General features: G+C 33.7%; 2 protein-coding genes across 4 annotated transcripts in view; one reads left to right on the top strand and one right to left on the bottom strand.

The window, feature by feature from the left end:
* Brf (Brf RNA polymerase III subunit) overlaps positions 1-18,651 on the bottom strand; it is a 108,165-nt gene that overhangs the window by 63,164 nt on the left and 26,350 nt on the right. The gene's annotated exons all lie outside the window — the stretch shown is intronic.
* Positions 1-18,651, top strand: part of LOC149416696 (BTB/POZ domain-containing protein 6-B-like) — a 74,972-nt gene that overhangs the window by 37,154 nt on the left and 19,167 nt on the right. Inside the window, exon 2 of one of the 3 annotated variants that reach the window (XM_089640882.1) lies at positions 7,841-8,350. The exons of 1 other annotated variant lie outside the window; for it this stretch is intronic. In XM_089640882.1, coding sequence (XP_089497008.1) covers positions 8,152-8,350 — 199 coding nt within the window. In that variant the 5' untranslated portion in view covers positions 7,841-8,151. Of the gene's footprint in view, positions 1-7,813; positions 8,351-18,651 lie in introns of those variants that run through there. One more of the 3 variants, XM_089640883.1, reaches the window with a different exon arrangement.

Below are 18,651 nucleotides of genomic sequence, written 5' to 3'. Positions count from 1 at the left end.
GTGAAATGGAATTGGTAAAAACTGTGCAACCATAAACCATATGCAAAGTAAATACGTTTTTTTTTTTATTTCATATGGGTGCAATGAAATGGGTTTTTTTTGTACTCTCCAATCACACAATTAGGAGCATAAGAGAAACTATATATCTGCCCCTTCTCTTTACTTTGTACTTCAATGACATCAAATATGTCACCAGTCATTCTCACTTTATTCTTTAAGCTGACAAAGTGAACATATATAAATGCATAAGTACGGTATTAATAAAATTAATGAATATTGCATAGAAAATCAATTATTTCTAAACATAAATAAATGAAATGCGATAACATTTTAACGTAAAAATCATCCAATCAACCACACTTACCACCTGAATCACATTCCTCTACAACGAGTTGAAAAAATCAGAGACCTTGGAGTATTATTTGAATCTAAATTGTTATTTAAAGATCATGTTGAACACATCTTAGAAAAAGCCTACCAACAAATTGGGTTCATTCTACGCATCACAAAACCATTCAATAAACCTTTTACACTTGAACTACTATATTATGTTTCTAAATAAGATCGTGAACTGACTTATTGACTCACCAGCTCTATTAGAAAAGATTGTATTTCGTTGCCCAGAACGCAATACCAGATCGAATACCCTATTTTGCGTACAACAATTCAAATTATTATTTCAATAGTTAGTTTTTGTTTTAGCGGAAAGTTAAAAAAATAATATGTGTATAGCGCATTTGAAATACACTGAAGACATTGCAAACTGAACAAAAGTGTTGAGAGTACATAAGGGTTAAGAACAAATAAAGACATCAAAAAACCCTAAAAGATTAAACACAGACCACGTTAGTATCTGTTGTGACGTTACGTTTTACAATGAAAACACGTGTGGTTTTGATTTGTTTCTCGAAAAAAATAACAGAAAAAAGTAAGCTTTGTTATCATGGCTTTTTAGGTCCATGATTGTTAAAAGTAAGCTGTGTTATCATGGACGTAGAGTTTTTTAGGTCCATGTGTTTTAAAAGTAAGCTTTGTTATAATGGACCTAGTGATTTTCAGATCCATGTTTGTTAAAAGTAAGCTTTGTTATCATGGGCCTAGGGCTTTTTAGGTCCATGTTTGTTAAAAGAAAGCTTTGTTATCATGGACCTAGGGATTATTAGGTCCATGTTTGTTAAAAGTCAGCTTTGTTATCATGGACCTAGGGCTTTTTAGGTCCATGTTTGCTAAAAGAAAGCTTTGTTATCATGGACCTAGGGTTTTTAGGTCCATGTTTGTTAAAAGTAAGCTTTGTTATCATGGACCTAGGGCTTTTTAGGTCCATGTTTGTTAAAAGGGTTGTGGGTATTTTCGGTATTGCTGTCTGATGAATTTAAATAAAATAAAATTAATACATCACCTTCGAAACATATCGAAATCTCCCCAAAAAACGTCAACTAAAGACATTTTGAAGCCGCAAATATACAAAAGATAATGGTAAAAACATTCTAATAAAAAATTCAAAACGTGGAAAAAAATAATTCATTCAGAACATAAAAACTAACCAGAACCTAATAATGAACTTTGGACAAAGAAAATTTGAATATGAATACCGTTCCATTAAGCTCTTATAACTCAATAACCAACAATTTCAAACCTTAAAAAAAATTAGAAGCCTGGAAGTAAATTATATCTTAATTATAAATGAATATCCGAGGTACCTTTAAAAGTATATGGGTAAGCGCAATTTGTGAAAAACATGCATATCATAACAAATCAATTCATGTTAACATTACTATTCCCAAAGACGCCTAAGGATATAGAATAAAGTATAATACAAGAAGTGCCTTGTGGGCTTGTTTAGTGATCCAAATATAAGTCAAACTTGGGCGTATATTTCCGTAAAAAACTGTTTCCACCGCGTTTGCCTTATTCAAATGGCACTACGATGTACAATTTCAGGCAAGTGTAAGAGAGGCAGACTGCGTGCTAAATGGCCTAGAATCCAAAGATACTAACTGCACATTTGTTTCCATTAAAATTTGCATTTAATACACTTCTAGTTTTCTTCTTTCATCTGTACATAGGGATGTTCCCTCGTAGTACGGAAAATATTTCAACGCGTGGTTATTTGGTAAGCACCGAAAAACAACAATAATATCTTCCGTCGTTGTACATTTAACGGAACCATCACCATCCCAAGACAGATACAATACATCTAAAATAAAAGTGAAAGAAACTCGTTTTTTATGACATTACTAAATTAAAAGGTGAGCTCACCTACGAGAGTTTTTTTACCTTGATTTATATGACAATATAAAACAAATAAATCAAACAAAAAGGAAAATATTGAAGAATGTATTGACGAACGATGAAACTTGGCATTTAAAAACGAAACTTCGCGAATTAAAAATCATTTTGCCATGATAAATATGTAATACTCATAAATATCTAAGGCCATTAATTTAATTAGTAATATCAAGAGATTTAGAAACCGCCCAGTAACGTCAATAGATAAAATACATTAAAAAAGCGAATTAACCAATTTGAATAAAATAAACCTTTAACCTTGAGATAAAATTTTGGAAAACAACGAGAGAAATCAACGTTATTTAAACAAAAAAACGTAAGTGATACACCACGATAGCAAACATTGGCATTAAATTATCAAAAGAAATTTGCATACGACGCCGTAATTTGTAAATTCCAACGGAACTGGCAACAGTCACATAGTATAGCTATTTTTGTAATTCGGAAATTGATCTGGCAACCTTCGAGCACAAACCCGTAGTCTTATTACATCAATGCCCGTAACCAAAAATGAAAACGAACGTAATCCAAAAAAGCATTTATTTCAGAACCTAATTTTCATAAAGATTTCTGAAATCGTCCGGAATGAGAGGGGTTACTTTTTTCGGATTGCAAGTTTAAAAACGAAATGTTATTATTTTAGATGATATTTTGCTATAAATAAAAAAATAAATATATTTATTTATTTAGTTATTTTATGTACAATATTGTATTTCAAACAAATCTTACGAAATTGTTTACAATAAAATACTTAACACTTATCTTTATATTATAATACTTAACTTAATATTATTTTACTTAACTTAATATTATAAAACTCAACTTAATATAAAAATACTTAACTTAATATTATAATACTTAACATTAAAAGATGTAGGTATTTTAGTGTGATATTTAAAGCGTTAATTTAAATAATTTTATTACATGTATGTATGTATGGATTAAATGCCAAGGTTTTTTTGTTTACAAAATAATGTAGATATTTTTTTAGACTTTTGTAGTGATTTTCGAAATAGAGGTCTCTTTTTAAATGTCTTCAGGTAATGCGTTTAAGGATTTTTTTGCCATTTCGTTCTATCTCCGTATGCATTTTGCGATTTATTAATAATAATAAACTTACTTTGATATTGCCTCTTTCCAAATTTAAAATCTTTAAAGATGTAAGATTTTCACGGCCAAAAGTATTTTTGTTATTTGTTTTTGGGGTGTTATGCCGTGTTGCGCTAACTCCTTATTTAGCCAACGTTTCGGACAACGTTACATCAGGCAGATTATGGACACTGTAACGCTGTCCGAAACGTTGGCTAAAGAAGGAGTTAGCGCAACACGGCATAACACCCCGAAAACAAATAACAAAAATCTTTAAAGATATGTTTCGTTGTGTGGGAATCGAGTCCGCACAACTCTAAGCAGATTGTCAATAAGAACTATCATAAAACTATTTTCCTAATAAGACAAGACTACTTATAATAATTATAGTTGTTCATTTTTCAAGTGTTATAAAATTTAAAATATAAAGAGTATTGAAGTGGTTGTAATAATTATTATTATAAAAAATACTAATTTCGGTTGTGTGTCTGTAAATCCAGTTCCATGAACTCAAAACTCAGATTTGCTTTAAATTTAAGTGTAACAATTTTCAAAATTGGAAGTGTTTGTTTGGAGAATTCAGATAAGAGATACAGAACTACCTATAATTGATATTTTTAATAGAAAATTATTTTACCTGTCATTTTTACAATTGGAACTGATTTGTTGATAATTCCACTGTCCGAGATTTTTTACAAGTCAGCTAATATAAATATATATATAATATAATATAATAGAGTCGGTGAATTATTTTCCCATTTGATCTCTGGTGAGTTGACGTGTTGTTCTTGTATTGTTTTGTATTTATTTTGCTTATATAATGCACTTACATAGTGTTGATTGACTAGATGATCATTTGTGGAAAAGTGTGTGGAAGGGTTTAATTTTTCCTTTGGGGAAGATTTAACCCGGACAACAAAATCGGAAGTTATAATATATATACCGACAACTTATTTTGTGCAATTAAAGTAGACGGCGCTGTTGACTATGCAAAAATGGTATAAGTTTCATTTATAAAAAAATGGCCTTAATTTGTACACACGCATGTATAAAAGTTGTAGAGGACATAAATCAAAGGTAGAATCCGTGTGAATAGACGAGTCAGATAGAAAGTGACACGTTAGAAAATAATAAAGCAGATAACTTGAACATTGAACGTGACACACAACAGGCATTTAGTTGGTTCTGTAATGCTTTTAGCTATTTGTAAGTTATGGCCTTTGCCCTATGCGCTACTTGAAAAATACAAAACGAATGGATATAATACATTACGTCTAAACATGGCTGATACTTCCCGAACAAAAGATTGAACGTAAATAATAATGGTTCAGCCTTTTGCGAAACGCATCTAACGTGACACTTTCTTTGTAGGTAAAAGAGATTACTTTGTAAATAGGATTTGTTGGGTCGATATTTGTAATTAAAAATAACTTTTATTTGGTCAATTTTTTTCCATGATGCGCCTAAACTAAGTCATGAAAATATCGGCATTTATTTTAACTAAAATCATCAGGCTTTCTTCAGCGTTCTAAATTATGCTATAACGTTTTGAAAAAAAAAAGATTCAGGTTGGTTAGGTTACTACCCCCGAGTATATTAGCCTTAAATTTTATTAAAAGAGTACCTAGGCAGATCGTTCGAAATAGCGACTCTAACTGTTTGTATGTAAGTATGTGCGTGTGAGTAGGTGTGTATATTAGTATATGTATGTGCGAGGATTGTTGACATTATCGCGTTCGTTTATTGAGGGGTTTTCTGAGTGCTTTTTTGAGTCGGTTGTATTAGATTCTAAAGACACATATATGTAATGTAAATGTGAATATGTGTGTATGTATATAGTTCAGTTACTTCAGTGTACCCATATATATGAATATGTGTAATTGAATAAGTTGTTTCTTTTACGCAGTCATACATTTCTATTGAAAAAATATTTTTTTTAGTAGTTTACATTTAAATTTTTTATTGAGTAATTAATTTATTTTTTTTATTTTACTCAAGCGAAACGATAAGAAAACCTTCAATTTATCTAAAGAATATTTTTTGGTATTCATAATGTACACCAATTCGTTATAAAGATTAATCAAAATAGTGATTTTGCATTAAGCTTCGCCTTAAGTAGATTTTGTGGTACAACTTTTATGATTTTGTCTTCGTTTTAGAGTAAATTAAATCCGAAGATGGAATTGTCAATAATTTAAACAGGCAAATTTGAAAAAAATCTAAGTTATTTTTTTTGTATTTTAAGTGCGTCGAAACGTAAACTCGGTTCCAAAAAAATACGTAGAATATTTTAGAGTCCAATAAAAGCTTGCACTACACCGGAATTTAGACGGCAAAAACCAGCTTACGATCAAAATGTTTTCAGGAGGCTTTTAGTAAAAAATGTAACACAAATGTCAGCATTTATTAGCAACCAGTTTGAAGATCAGGTTTTCAGGAAAAAAAGAATTCAAAGCAGAAAACACGTGAAGATAAACATTTGACTTTAAATAAAATAATCTTTATTAAGTATAGGAGGTAAAGAATGCAGTGTCTGTAACCCGGAGGTACATACGGAGGTCTTTAAAAAAACACGCCGGGAAAAAATTAAAATGACATAAATTCAGTAGGATTGGTAACAACACCAAGTAGAGTGGAAGATACTCTTAGTGTCGCCCTGGTGTAAGACCACCATTCGGCATTGAAACCTTGCTTGAAATGACTTAAGCCATATTTGGTGACCAGATATGAATAGCCAGGTACTTCCCCACCTTCCTCTATCTCTCCCTACTACCTTTAGCCTCACAATATAACCCAATTGAGGATGACATAGTCTCACTGGCTCCAGACGGTTGGGAACAGTAAGGCCTTTCGTTCGGTATTCACATTAGGAAAAAATAAATATAGATATATATACTCGGGAGATATTTTGTATTTGTATGGATATTTCGAGCGCCAAATTATCGCTTATAATAAGAATTAATTAAAATAAAACCCGTGAAAAGATCAATTTTCTAAGCGTGTTAGGTCTAATTCGTTAGTAGGTCCGTCCAATTTGCAGCGAATATATTTTACACGACTTCTTCACTTACGTCGTTAAGGTTCCCACGTTATTTTAGAGATTTGATAGGGCAAAGTCAACCGCTAGTATATGCAATACACCAGGGCCGCGCGTGGCATATTTCTGTACAAGGGTGCTTTACTTACGTCGCGTCGTTAAGATTCCGGTTTTATTTTAGGGTATTGCCTCGTCATAAGCCATAGAAGAGCTCTAGCTATGTCTACACTATAAAACGTGTGAAAAGCTTCGCGGGAGTATGAGCCAAAAATAGAATTGAAGCACACTGAAGGTTAACAGTAATAAATTATGAAAGCATTCGAGCTGAAGCTGTCTTTCATCTGAGACAATTAAAACGATATGCGCAGTGAAGAGTTCCAGATATATTTTAAATCAGATGACGTGACTATTATTATTATACTTGTCAATCTACGGACCTAACTCCACAATGACGCAATAATCATTTTCAAAATCTGTTTATTAATTGTACAAATAACCATAATTTGTAATAAAACTAATATAGATAACTACCTAAATTCAGAATCGGCATTTTTTCTACCTGCTAGGATCTCTTAAAGAAAATCTCACTTTATCAATCTAACAAAAACGAAACTTTTCTAGCGTTTACAACCAAATCAATAAACTTTATGTGTATGCTATGCTTCTTGCACCGATACAATGAATGTCAAGTAACTGAGAGTGGTTCAACTGATTGACTTGTAAAATCTACAACTTCACGTGCGAGTGTTACTCATTATAATTCGAAGTTTGTTCTTTCATAGATATGTGATATAATGGAATTACATTTTTGTGGTAGTGTTGGGCATAATCGAGATAATTGATTAAAATTGATGATTTTTTTAAATAACAATTTTAAAAGCATTTTCGATTTATTTGGCGACTGTACTTGACAGAGTATATTTAGGAATTAATAACTGAAATTATTTTGATCATTCGGTTATTTTAACATTTTTAACATTCGATTATCTGTATGTTTGATTATATGTATGTTCCACGATAATTTTTCTTACAAAATATTCAAAGAAAATTTGAGTAGGCATAATAGAAGATGGTTTAATAAACACTTTAATAGATAAATTAATATACAGTAGGAATTTCATAGTGAATTTATATCATTGTCCACGGCGACAGAGAAGGTTTCAGGACGTCAGATTTATATGCAAGAAACTGGTTCTTTAATCCAAGAACTCTTCTTCAAAAGTGAGACACTAATCTGGTTCGTCAGTTGACGAGAGAAACTTCTGCGTCAGTAAATGCACTGACCTCGTGACATTATTCTGTCCTTCAAGCAAAGACAAAGAAATGCATTGAATACTTTAATGGGATATGTGAATAATTAAATCCTCATTTGCATCACGCGAAGAAGTTCAATAAATTATAACAATATAATCTCTCCATTTGTAGATGTCATAGACCAAAAACATTGAAACTCCGATAAAACACTGGAAGATTTGCAAGAAAGAGCTACAAAATATCGGAAAATCGTTATAAAAACCACATAAATCAACATATTTGCAAGAAAAGTGCGCAAACATCGGAGAACCATCGAAAAAATATACAAACTAACATATTTGCAACAAGAAAAAAGTGCACGAAGGTTCTAAAAACTGTTATAAATTACGTGATTAGCTCGTTGAGCGTAATCAAGCATCATATTCTTCCACCGCCCTCGCTACTTGCGGCGCGCGGGCGGCGCTCATGAGCGTCTGAGCCGCATGGGATCCAAGGTCCTGGCCGGGGGCGGGGAGGCCTGCCTGGCTCCCTGGGCGGGGGCGGGGGGCGCCTGGGAGCTCGCGGGGCGCTGCGTGGACCGCCTGCAGAGGACGGGGCCCGTCGCACTGCTGGAGAGCCTGTTCGCACCCGACGAGGAAGAAGAACGATTCGACTGGAGGATGTATCAAGCTTACGTCACAGGTAAATATTAAACGATGAATTAACCAGAAGAATTTAAAGCAGAGGACTTAACCTCTAGTGTGCCAAGAACTTCACCGTGTATGCGCTGGTAGCTCACCGCACTTGCCTCGATTTTATGGTAATATTTTAATATTATTCTAGCTTGTCGTTTCGTCACATGCAAATGTGGTTATTTTATCTGTTAAAAAGTGCACCGTTTATTTACAAGAAATCCTCATATTACATATTTTACTGTGAAGAAAGCTTATTTAGTTTGAAAATACAATAAAGCTTATGATTTTGTAATATTACAGATTTTTTACAAAATTAGAGACAAAAAAAAATCTGCGAATACAATACTGCTATCCTGAGAAACTACATTATTGGATTGGTATATATATATATTTTTATAAACACATTATCTGGTAAGACAGTACAATTTACAAAAAAGAGAAAGTTATTACGAAAATAGTGTCGGTGTACTGTGGGCGATTGGCATTTTACCCTGGTATTCCAAGGGTTAAAATTTGAAAAAAAAAATTAAATCCAAACATAGTTTGCTTCAGCACAAGACGCCCCCTGGTGAAGTTTTTTTAAATATTTATTATGTTATTGATATTTATTTATTTAGCATTACATTTCTCAAATTTTAAGAAAGAAAATTTTGACTTCTAATATTTGCCAATTTTAGTATAGGTAAACACCTGACATCGACTAAATCTACAGGTAATCAAACACATAGTAAAAAATAATATATCGATTGGCATTTATACAAATGAAAATCAAAACTTTTTGAAAAATCGAAGTTAAATAATACGGGACACAAAATAATAGTCACCGCGTCAATATTTACCAATATTGCTCGAACAGAAATTATAAATCACCTTTCTCCGGCGCGGTTTGACCATGAACCTAATAGTTACCAGAATAATTATAATGTTACTAACAACTGTCAATGGCAATATTAGCAAATACGCCAAAAAACGTCTCGTCCAGCTGTCGCAATTATTCTGTGCTCAAAATGTCAGATAAAATTTAACACTACAATCTAAAGCGACACCGTTATGATACATGTCTACAGTTATAAATTTGAATAATGTTAATAATTTATTAATTGTGTCTGATGTATTTTGATTGAATATTTCAAGTTTTTTTATTTTATTTATTTTTAAATATATTAGTATTACAAAGGTATAGTATATTGTCCTCCACGCTAGGAGTTCACCTGTGTTGTGGGGATTTTTCTTCTTCCGATTGCCGCACATCAAATTGTAAATTCGGACCCCACCAATGTTGGTTAAATCAAGTAAATACAGCACACCATACCATGTAATTCAAAAAATTTAATAAGTAATTCAAGAATATACTACTTTAAACTCAATCGTTTCTTGAGTTTACATTAAAAATATTTACTTGATCGGGATGCGGACACAAAGAGGCGTTTAGTATATAATATATTACATACATTATTTTTAATTATTTATTTGAATACCGCACAAGAGTTTCAACCGCTCGGAGTCAGTGCCGTATTTAGGTCTAGGCAACATAGGGAGCTGCATAGGGCGGCAATTTTTAGGGGGCGGAATTTCGCCGAAACAAGCCTACGTAGTTTTCATATTTTGCACAAACTTATGAAAATTAAAAAGCATTGCAATAAAATAGTAGGTAATTTCTTCGCATTGTTCAAAAAGATATCTTGCAAGATATGCTTCCAGGGGGCCTAAGCTATCTTTCGAAACTTTCCTGCAGCCGGTTTAGCCACGTCACAAACATTAACCATTCCCTTACGGTGTTACTATACACTCGGTAAATATTTATATATTGTAATTACTTGATGCAATAAATAAATGTATAGCGGAGGAATACCAAAAAAATTTAACTGTGTGTTTAGTATATTTACAGAGATATTTTATTAATTAGAGACGATGTTCAGTAACTTGACAGCACTGGTAAGGAAAGGTTAACGAAATTACTGGTTTGTTAACCCGAAAGATACATAGTAGGCCCGCAGTAGTAGTTAACCATTGTGCACAAATTATCAGCAGTCATGAGTACTTATTTTTAGTTATGCGAACCTATCTCTGCTCACATCTTGAACAGACCATCATTCATATCAATAATTGGATCGTCTAAAACCGTAGTGTACCTACTAACTGACTTTTCCAGTTTCTGAGTTTATTTATGAGTTAGAGCTTGAAATGAGAGCTCCAAATTGTAATACATGTCGGCCAGAGAGAACTATGTTGCTTGACCAATCCTAGAGAGTTTTCAGCACCGTGAACCAATCAGAGACAAGCATTTTGCCATTAGTTCTCCAGCCACAATAAAATAACTCAGTATCCAAGATGGCTTCCCATATGACAGCTCACACGACTGTCAGCGATAATCATGGCGTTTCGGAGTGTTCCACGTCAATTATTCAATACAATACAATTATTTACCTTTGTCCGAGAATGCATAGGGAAAATATTTAAGGTAAATTGTTAATTTTAATTTTAGTTGTAAGTTGCCAAATATGTAAATACTCGTGTATATGTCGTTAAGATAGTAGTTATAGGCCTTAGTCGTAAGTCACTAGTTATAAGTCTTAGAGATAAGTCAGTAGTTCTAGTATTAAATATTTAAGAAATATATTTGTACAGCGCCCTTGAGGTGATTTCTCACGAAAACGGCGCTATATAAATTAGCCAAATATTATTATTATTATATAGAGAAAAATTCATTCACACAAGTGGTGAAATACCTTCAGAAACGACATCAAAGGAAAGCGGAAACGAAAGGCAATGCTGATTGAGGTGAAGGAGGGGCATGTTTTTGATCGTTACCCAAACACGATCCTGCTCGGAGCCAGTGGGACTATAGCATCCTAATTTCTGTATGATGTGAGGCTGAAGAGAGTGAGAAAGGGATGAAGATGGGAAGCGAGGGTTGGGAATTAGCTAATTGTAACGTCCCACAAACTTATTGATATTATTTCAGATTTATGTATTCATTATGAGAAATGATAACACAAATAAAAGCACCTGAGTTCGAACCAAATAAAAAGCCGTTGTTTCGGTAAATTGCTTGTGGTCGAACCATAGTTCCATAATCCCATCTAAAGCCGAAAAGCTTTCATTCGAAATAATAATAATGAAAATAGCAGTAATATGATTTAATATTGATGTATTCAAAATAATACTACCAAGAAACCAATGTTAGAACATAGAGCTACAATTAGAGGTGCTACTGCGTACTTATATCTCGTCGAAACTTGTTCCACTATTAGTACACCGGATTTCGTAGTTTTAGTTAGAGCGTTGGGAGAGTTGGAGGTCAGTTGGAGGGAAAAAGCGGAATCTATTTTTTTGCTTCATGTCTTATCTAAACATAATACATCGACATATTTCGACATGTTTCTGTGCCGTGTTGACCCAACCGAATGTGAAATAGGATGTCGGTAATATCGAAACAAGATATCTTTTGAGTTCAAACATCGTCAATACGAAATGTCGAAATTTGGACACGAAAAAAGATCAAATATGTTTAGCAATATACACAACACACAACACACATATACCTCCACATAATATGTATAGGCGTCTAATAGAAGGATAACGGAGGAGAGCATTAAGGCGATGCACTGCGTCGTGTAATATTTTAAATTGAGCCGCTATCAATAACAGCCCTTACGTAGATGACGATAAGGTTTAAATTCCCGCTTAACACCATCCGCCTGTTTTGATTTATGCAAGAAAAAAACATGGCCAAAAAGTGCCTTTTATTTTATTTTGTGGATGTTCAGGCATAAATATTTAATTTTTTTCGATCATTTTATAAATAACTTAATTTGCCACATTATACAATAAAATCATAACCGAAAATGGGTTCGTAAGTAGGAGATTTTGAACTTTAAAGCAGTTTTCATAGGCCTTTACATTGTTTTTTTCTGGGCTTATAAAAAGACTTATCTAAAAAATACTCGATAATTTCAAAGGCCAAAATGTATTCTACTCGCAGTATTTAATTAAAGCATCTGAAACATTTCTAGGCGACCAAATTTTCAAACCAAAAACACATGATTTTGCATTACTACGTATGGCATCACCTTAAGAGAATTAGGCAATCATCAGACATCAGACACTGAAGCCATTTGTAAAATACTTGTAGCTAAATATAGGTGGTTGGAACTAGGCTCAGACCGACATAATTATCTTTGCAGTCGATAACGTGGCTAGTGTAGATATTGCCGTACAAATAGTTAGTTTGTACGTTAGTTCCTTCTTTAAAGCTAAGTTAAGCGTGTCAAGCCATACTATACTATATAAATATTTTAAAAAGATTTACTCCAAATTCCTGTAACTCACACTACTTTTGGTCAACGTAACTTCAGGAGGTTCATGGCCTCCGTGGTAGAGGTGTAAAGCTCGCGACTAGCAATCCGGCGGCGCAAAATAAATTTTATACGATAAATCTGTATTATTTCATAATTAAATCACTTCCAGAGTGGAAGATACTTTCAGTATCGCACTGGTATAATACCACCATCCAGAATTGAAACGTTGCTTGAAATGGTTTAAGCTGTGCTTGGTGACCAGCTCTGAATAGCCAGATACATCGCCATCCCTTTCCCCTCCCCACTACCTTCCGCCTCATAACATACCCCAATTTGAGGATGCCATAATCTCACTGGCTCCAGATGGTTGGGAGCAGTTAGGACTCTAATGTTTCTCATAAAAAAGTACCTACTTCGCGACAAGAATTTTCAACATTCTTCCAGATTTAATTCAATTCCAATATTCAATTTGGAAGGCGGGTTTGGATACCGCCGCCGCAGGAACCATTTATTGGATACTTGACACCTCTGCCATAGGTCACCCCAAGTGGTTTGCTACGTTTGGTGATTTAACAGGGGTGACCCTTTGACCTCTCCAACTGGTTTATCTTGACCCATCGCCTTGCATCGCACGTCTGAGGGATAGATCATTCGCCCGTCACTCCTGGACATACTGATCCCTAGATTCCTAGCCACCCCTCCTACCTTTTTCCCAGAACTTCATAATTTACTTAAAAATACCCTTCACACAGCATCCTCAATTATGACATAGGTGTTTAAAAAGTTTATTAAAATGAGATTCACAAAAAAATTCAAACGAGACTTTTACAAGTTATTGATTTAATTAATCTTGCAGCGAATCTATTTTATTGTAAGTGTATTTTCAGAGGTATCTCTAATCTCTAAATACTATAAAATAAAGTCGCTATCCGACTCTGTCTGTTTGTATGTTTAGTCCTTCTAAACTAGGCAACGGATTTCGACAGGGTTTCCACTATCATTTAGAGAATTTCTCCCGGAAGGTTTATATATATACAGCAACGCCGGAGTATTCGTCAGCTAGTTATAATTTTTTTTTTAAATGACTGCTTCAACACAGGCTAGGCTAGTGAGTCGGGCAGTGAACCTAATACTCTAATGACGGGGTTAGCTCGAAGCTCACATTTTATTTATTTCTGATGAACGTATTACTAAAATCTCAAATGCTTCTAGAGGGATCCCTAATCCCTACGGGAGTAATGTATTTACATTGAATATTAATAAAAATAGGACCTTACCATCAAAATATTTTATGTAAAACGTTTTCAACTATAAAATTAGCGGTAAGCACCAGATTGTATATTTTTATGACTGTGAATTAGTAACTTACAGAAAGATTTTAGTAATACGTTCATCAGACATAATTGAAATAAAGATAATGGAAAGATACATTTTCTAGACCTGCTAGGGCAAAGTCGACCGTAGGTCCATCCATTACAGTGGGCCGCGCGCCGAATATTGTTTTTCACAAGTTCATCACTTATGTAGTTCAGATTCCCACTTTATTTTAGAGATTTGATAGGGCAAATTCAACGACAGGTCTCTACAATACACAGGGCCACGCATCGCATATTTTTGAGCACTGCTGCTTCACTTACGACGTTAAGATTCTGGGTTTGTTTTAGGGTATTGTCTCGTCTTAACTTATAACTACGCATATGTATTCTTTACATATTACCTAATTAACTTAGGTTAATTAATTGTATTTAAGGCGATGCACCACGTCGTGTAATATTTTAAATTGAGCCGCTATCAATAACAACGCGTACGTAAATGGCGATAAGGTTTAAATTCCCGCTTAAGAGGAAACCCGGGCGCTGAGAAATTTGAACAATAGGTATTTTTAAAATCATTTGCTATTTCACTCTGCTCAGCGAGCGCGCTATCGATGTGTAGGTACCCACCCAACTAAGAGTGTGTGTGTGCATGTTACGCTCGTCTATTATTATTACTCCCGCCCCCCATCTCCCGTCTTCCGTCCTTCGTCATGTGTCATGTATCTTTCCGACTTATTTCTCCGTTACTGTTTTTGTCTCGGCGTATAATCTCGGCGAAATGGATTTTGATAGGATTTTCACTATCAATTAAAGATTTTCTTCCGAAAGGTTTACACACGTAATTAATAAATATGTATTATATTTATAAAAAGTAGAGGAAAGTCACTGTGTAATCAAGTGATTTAAAATATATTTTCGAGCGCTTAAATTGCTAACGCTGGCTAAACCTTGTGAGATACATCAAAATTATGTACTACTAATTAATTGTATTGCTCTTACTTACTTGACCGGTCAGTGGCTGAGTGGGCATCGCGTTTGGGTCCCACCCGGGCGTCCCATGTTCGATTTCTCGGCTGGCTAAGTTCTCCATCACAACACAAGCAATACCTTCCGCTTAGTGTGGTGGTAGTAGGAGTTTTTCAAATGTTAGGTTATTCGTAACCAGGGAATGTTTGTCTTTCTTTTAAAAATTAAAAAAAAATCTTACTACTCATATAGGTACACCTACTAAAATATGTAGGTGCGTACATTTGAACTGCCTCCGAGGTTGAAGGGTAAGGCTCTTGGCTACGAATCCGCAGGTCGCGGCGTGCGCAAGTAAATTTTATTAAATTAATTTGTGTCGTTTTGCTAAATTAATCCATTAAAAATAATATAAAATACTTGTTTGGACAGATAGTTATTTTTTATGTTTATCAAAACTTAACTAAACCATTCAAGTTGTTTGAGACAGGGAAAAGTATTAAAATAAAATATTTATTTTTTATTTTAGTAAAATTCCTGAAATTTTAAGGTTTAACAAAATAGGTTTTAATTCCCTTGCGATGTTTATTTGGCCAAAATGACCAATTTTTACCACATAAACATCGCAAGTGACCAATTTTCGATATAATATTGCAATTTTTTGTTCACTATTTTGTTTTACGAATCTTATTATTGTGTTTTTTTAATAGAGCCAACGCCAATGCCATTCGTTGAAATTTTGAAAATGACATGAAAACCATAACACCCTTGCCAATCACCACACTGCAAATCGGATGGTGTGGAGGAAACCTCCATTTTTATCCACTCTACCTCCAGACATGTCGGGGTTCTGAAAATCGGATCATGAGTAAAAATGAAGTAGTATTTAAAGATCCATGTAACTCGAAAATAATAGAAAATGTCATAACTAAACGGCGCAACTTTTCCTACTGTGTTTTGTTATAACAGATCACCACGCAAATGGCATCTTTTTAAAAATATATATTTAAAAAAAATATATTTATTCATTGTAAGTTGAGGATTTTTTGACTTTCATGCTAGCTACATGTCCGTGTTACGACCAAATTCTGTATCGGGTTGCTACAGGGTTTTGTTATAATACTCGTCCAAATAAGTCGCGTCTCAACTTGAGCGCGCACATACAATACTCAGGTGGCTTCTTGCTGCTAACTCATCTTCAGTCGCGTCGCGACTTGAGCGTGCGTTTAGACTGGTCTCCCGATCCGGCCTGCCACGCAACTGGCGGACCGATGCATATATCGCCAAGACCCGGACAATCCTCACCAAACGTAGCAAACCACTTGGGGTGACCTATGATAGAGATTATCCAATAAATAGTTCCCGGGGCGGCGGTACCCATAACCACCTCCCAAATTGAAAATTATTATAGTACTTGACGTATACAAATTGAATTTGGTCCAATTTTAGTAAGATCGGCAAGTATGGTATACTCGAAATAAGTCACTAAACCAAAAAAAACTAATAAAATATATCAATAACTCGGGAAAAGACAACACTAGTGCACCGCCACAATTCTATATACTACGCTACATCACTTTGCTGTATATTTATTTGTCGAAATAGAAGTTAAATAAATAAAATAACAATATACATTATAGGTTATTGAAGAATTATAATATTATGCTAGTTACCCAAAAGTTATTTTTAAAAAAATTATCCATTTGAGTGTTTTTTATCCATATTGGCAATACGGAACGAAATCACCTCGAAGTTGGTCTGGCCGTAACGGATGTTTTTTTACAGATATTATTTTACGTAAACATATGAAATTAAAGTAAGAATATCGGAACACTTCACCAAACAAACACAAAAGTGACCAAACGGAAAAAATAATAAAAAAAACATCGATTACTCGGGACAACACAACACTAGAATATCGAATATCGAATATCGATTTATGACTACGTGACATCACTTCGCACAAATACATACGTATTTATCTAAACCCTGTCCCCCGACCCTTACCTCCCGAATACTGAGCGAAAGGGACACATGCAGCTCGGGCTACAAATACCTAAATGAAATCTTCAAAATCGAGGTTTTGTATTCCCCATTTTTCTCCTCCAAAAGTTAACCGATTTTCAATTTTTTTTTACCAACTACATAAGAAGAAACTATTCTATGTCGGACCGTTTTGCTTTTTTCAAAATATATTGTCTAGTTTGTAGACTGAACGTCTTTTGACTGCGTTTAAATCAGGCAATTTTATTGATTTTTGGAAGGTCATAACTTCTATAAGAAGCAATTTATCAAAAAAAACAAAACGTACCGACACGCAAGTCGCCGATATCTATTTTATGTTAAAAAAATATTTGCTCTAGGGTTAAAATCCAGAAAGATAAAAAATGGGGACTACGTTTGTATGGAAAAATCAACGCCCGGTTACGTCTTAAGGCGATGCACTACGTCGTGTAATATTTTAAATTGAGCCGCTATCAATAACAACGCCTACGTAAATGGCGATAAGATTTAAATTCCCGCTTAACACCATCCGCCTGTTTTGATTTATGCATGAAAAAAATATGGCCAAAAAGTGCCTTTTATTTTATTTTTGGATGTTCAGACATAAATTTTTTTTTCTTGCATAATCAAAACTAAATAAAAAATTCTCGATTATTTCAAAGGCCAGGGTGTATTCTACTCGCAGTATTTAATTAAAGCACCTGAAACATTTCTAGGCGACCAAATTTTCAAACCAAAAACACATAATTTTGCATTACTACGTATGGCATCGCCTTAACAATTTTAACAATTAAAATTAATTAATATTTCAAAATACAAATAATTAAAAATTATTCTGATATTTTTTTTTAATTTGTCGTCTTATGTACTTGAAAGTAACTGGTTTGAAGTGTAAATAACTAGTACATTTAAGTCTAGTTAAAAAAAATACGTCACAATTTATCATAATCCTTATTTTCTCTCTGTTAATGGTCAATTATTGATTAAAGCACTTTCAAAATCCTATGATGTAATTTACGGATCATAATTTATATTAGTTATAAAATTTAACTAATCCCTAATCCGTTATTTCATAAATCGTCTTTATTAAAGTTATGCAATGTGTTTTCTTTATAAGGAGAGCGCAAGAAATACATAATTTAAGCCAAAATAATTTATACCTAATTGATTACCATAGAAAATTAAAATGATTTAACTGAACTGATAACTTTTTTATTTGAAATTTAATGGAATACACACAAAAATGTCGCTTCTACTAATTGATAACTTCATTATATTCATTGTAAAATAAAGGGGACATAAAAGGTTATGAACGTTCATATAGTTCGAAATTCAAATTTGTAAAAGAAATCGCATTCACATGGACTTCGCCCGGGAAAAAGGATAGTTTTACTGTTCAATGCTGTGCGAATAGGACGGCGCATACCACGTGGTGCATAAAGGCTGGTACGCCTATGCAAAATAATTTTTTGAGCCGTGGAGGGAAACCGATGTATCTATACGATATAATATAATACATCGTTCTACTGTCAGATAGGAGCTCTGGAATCGGCCGCAGACTTTATAATCTATACTATAAATAAATAATATAATACTTCATTCTTCCATCAAATAGGAGCCCTGGAATCGGCTGCAGACTTTATAATCTATACTATATGTAGTCTTGATAAATAAAATCAATAATAAGATAATAAAATCTTTAATAACGAAAATAACGTTTATTG

The sequence above is a fragment of the Hesperophylax consimilis genome, chromosome 16 (genome assembly GCF_061612785.1).
Source record: "Hesperophylax consimilis isolate HC1 chromosome 16, BYU_Hcon_1.0, whole genome shotgun sequence".
NCBI classification, from domain to species: domain Eukaryota; kingdom Metazoa; phylum Arthropoda; class Insecta; order Trichoptera; family Limnephilidae; genus Hesperophylax; species Hesperophylax consimilis.
The sequence above is the reverse complement of the archived record's forward strand: the minus strand, read 5'-3'. Positions and strand labels throughout refer to the sequence as shown.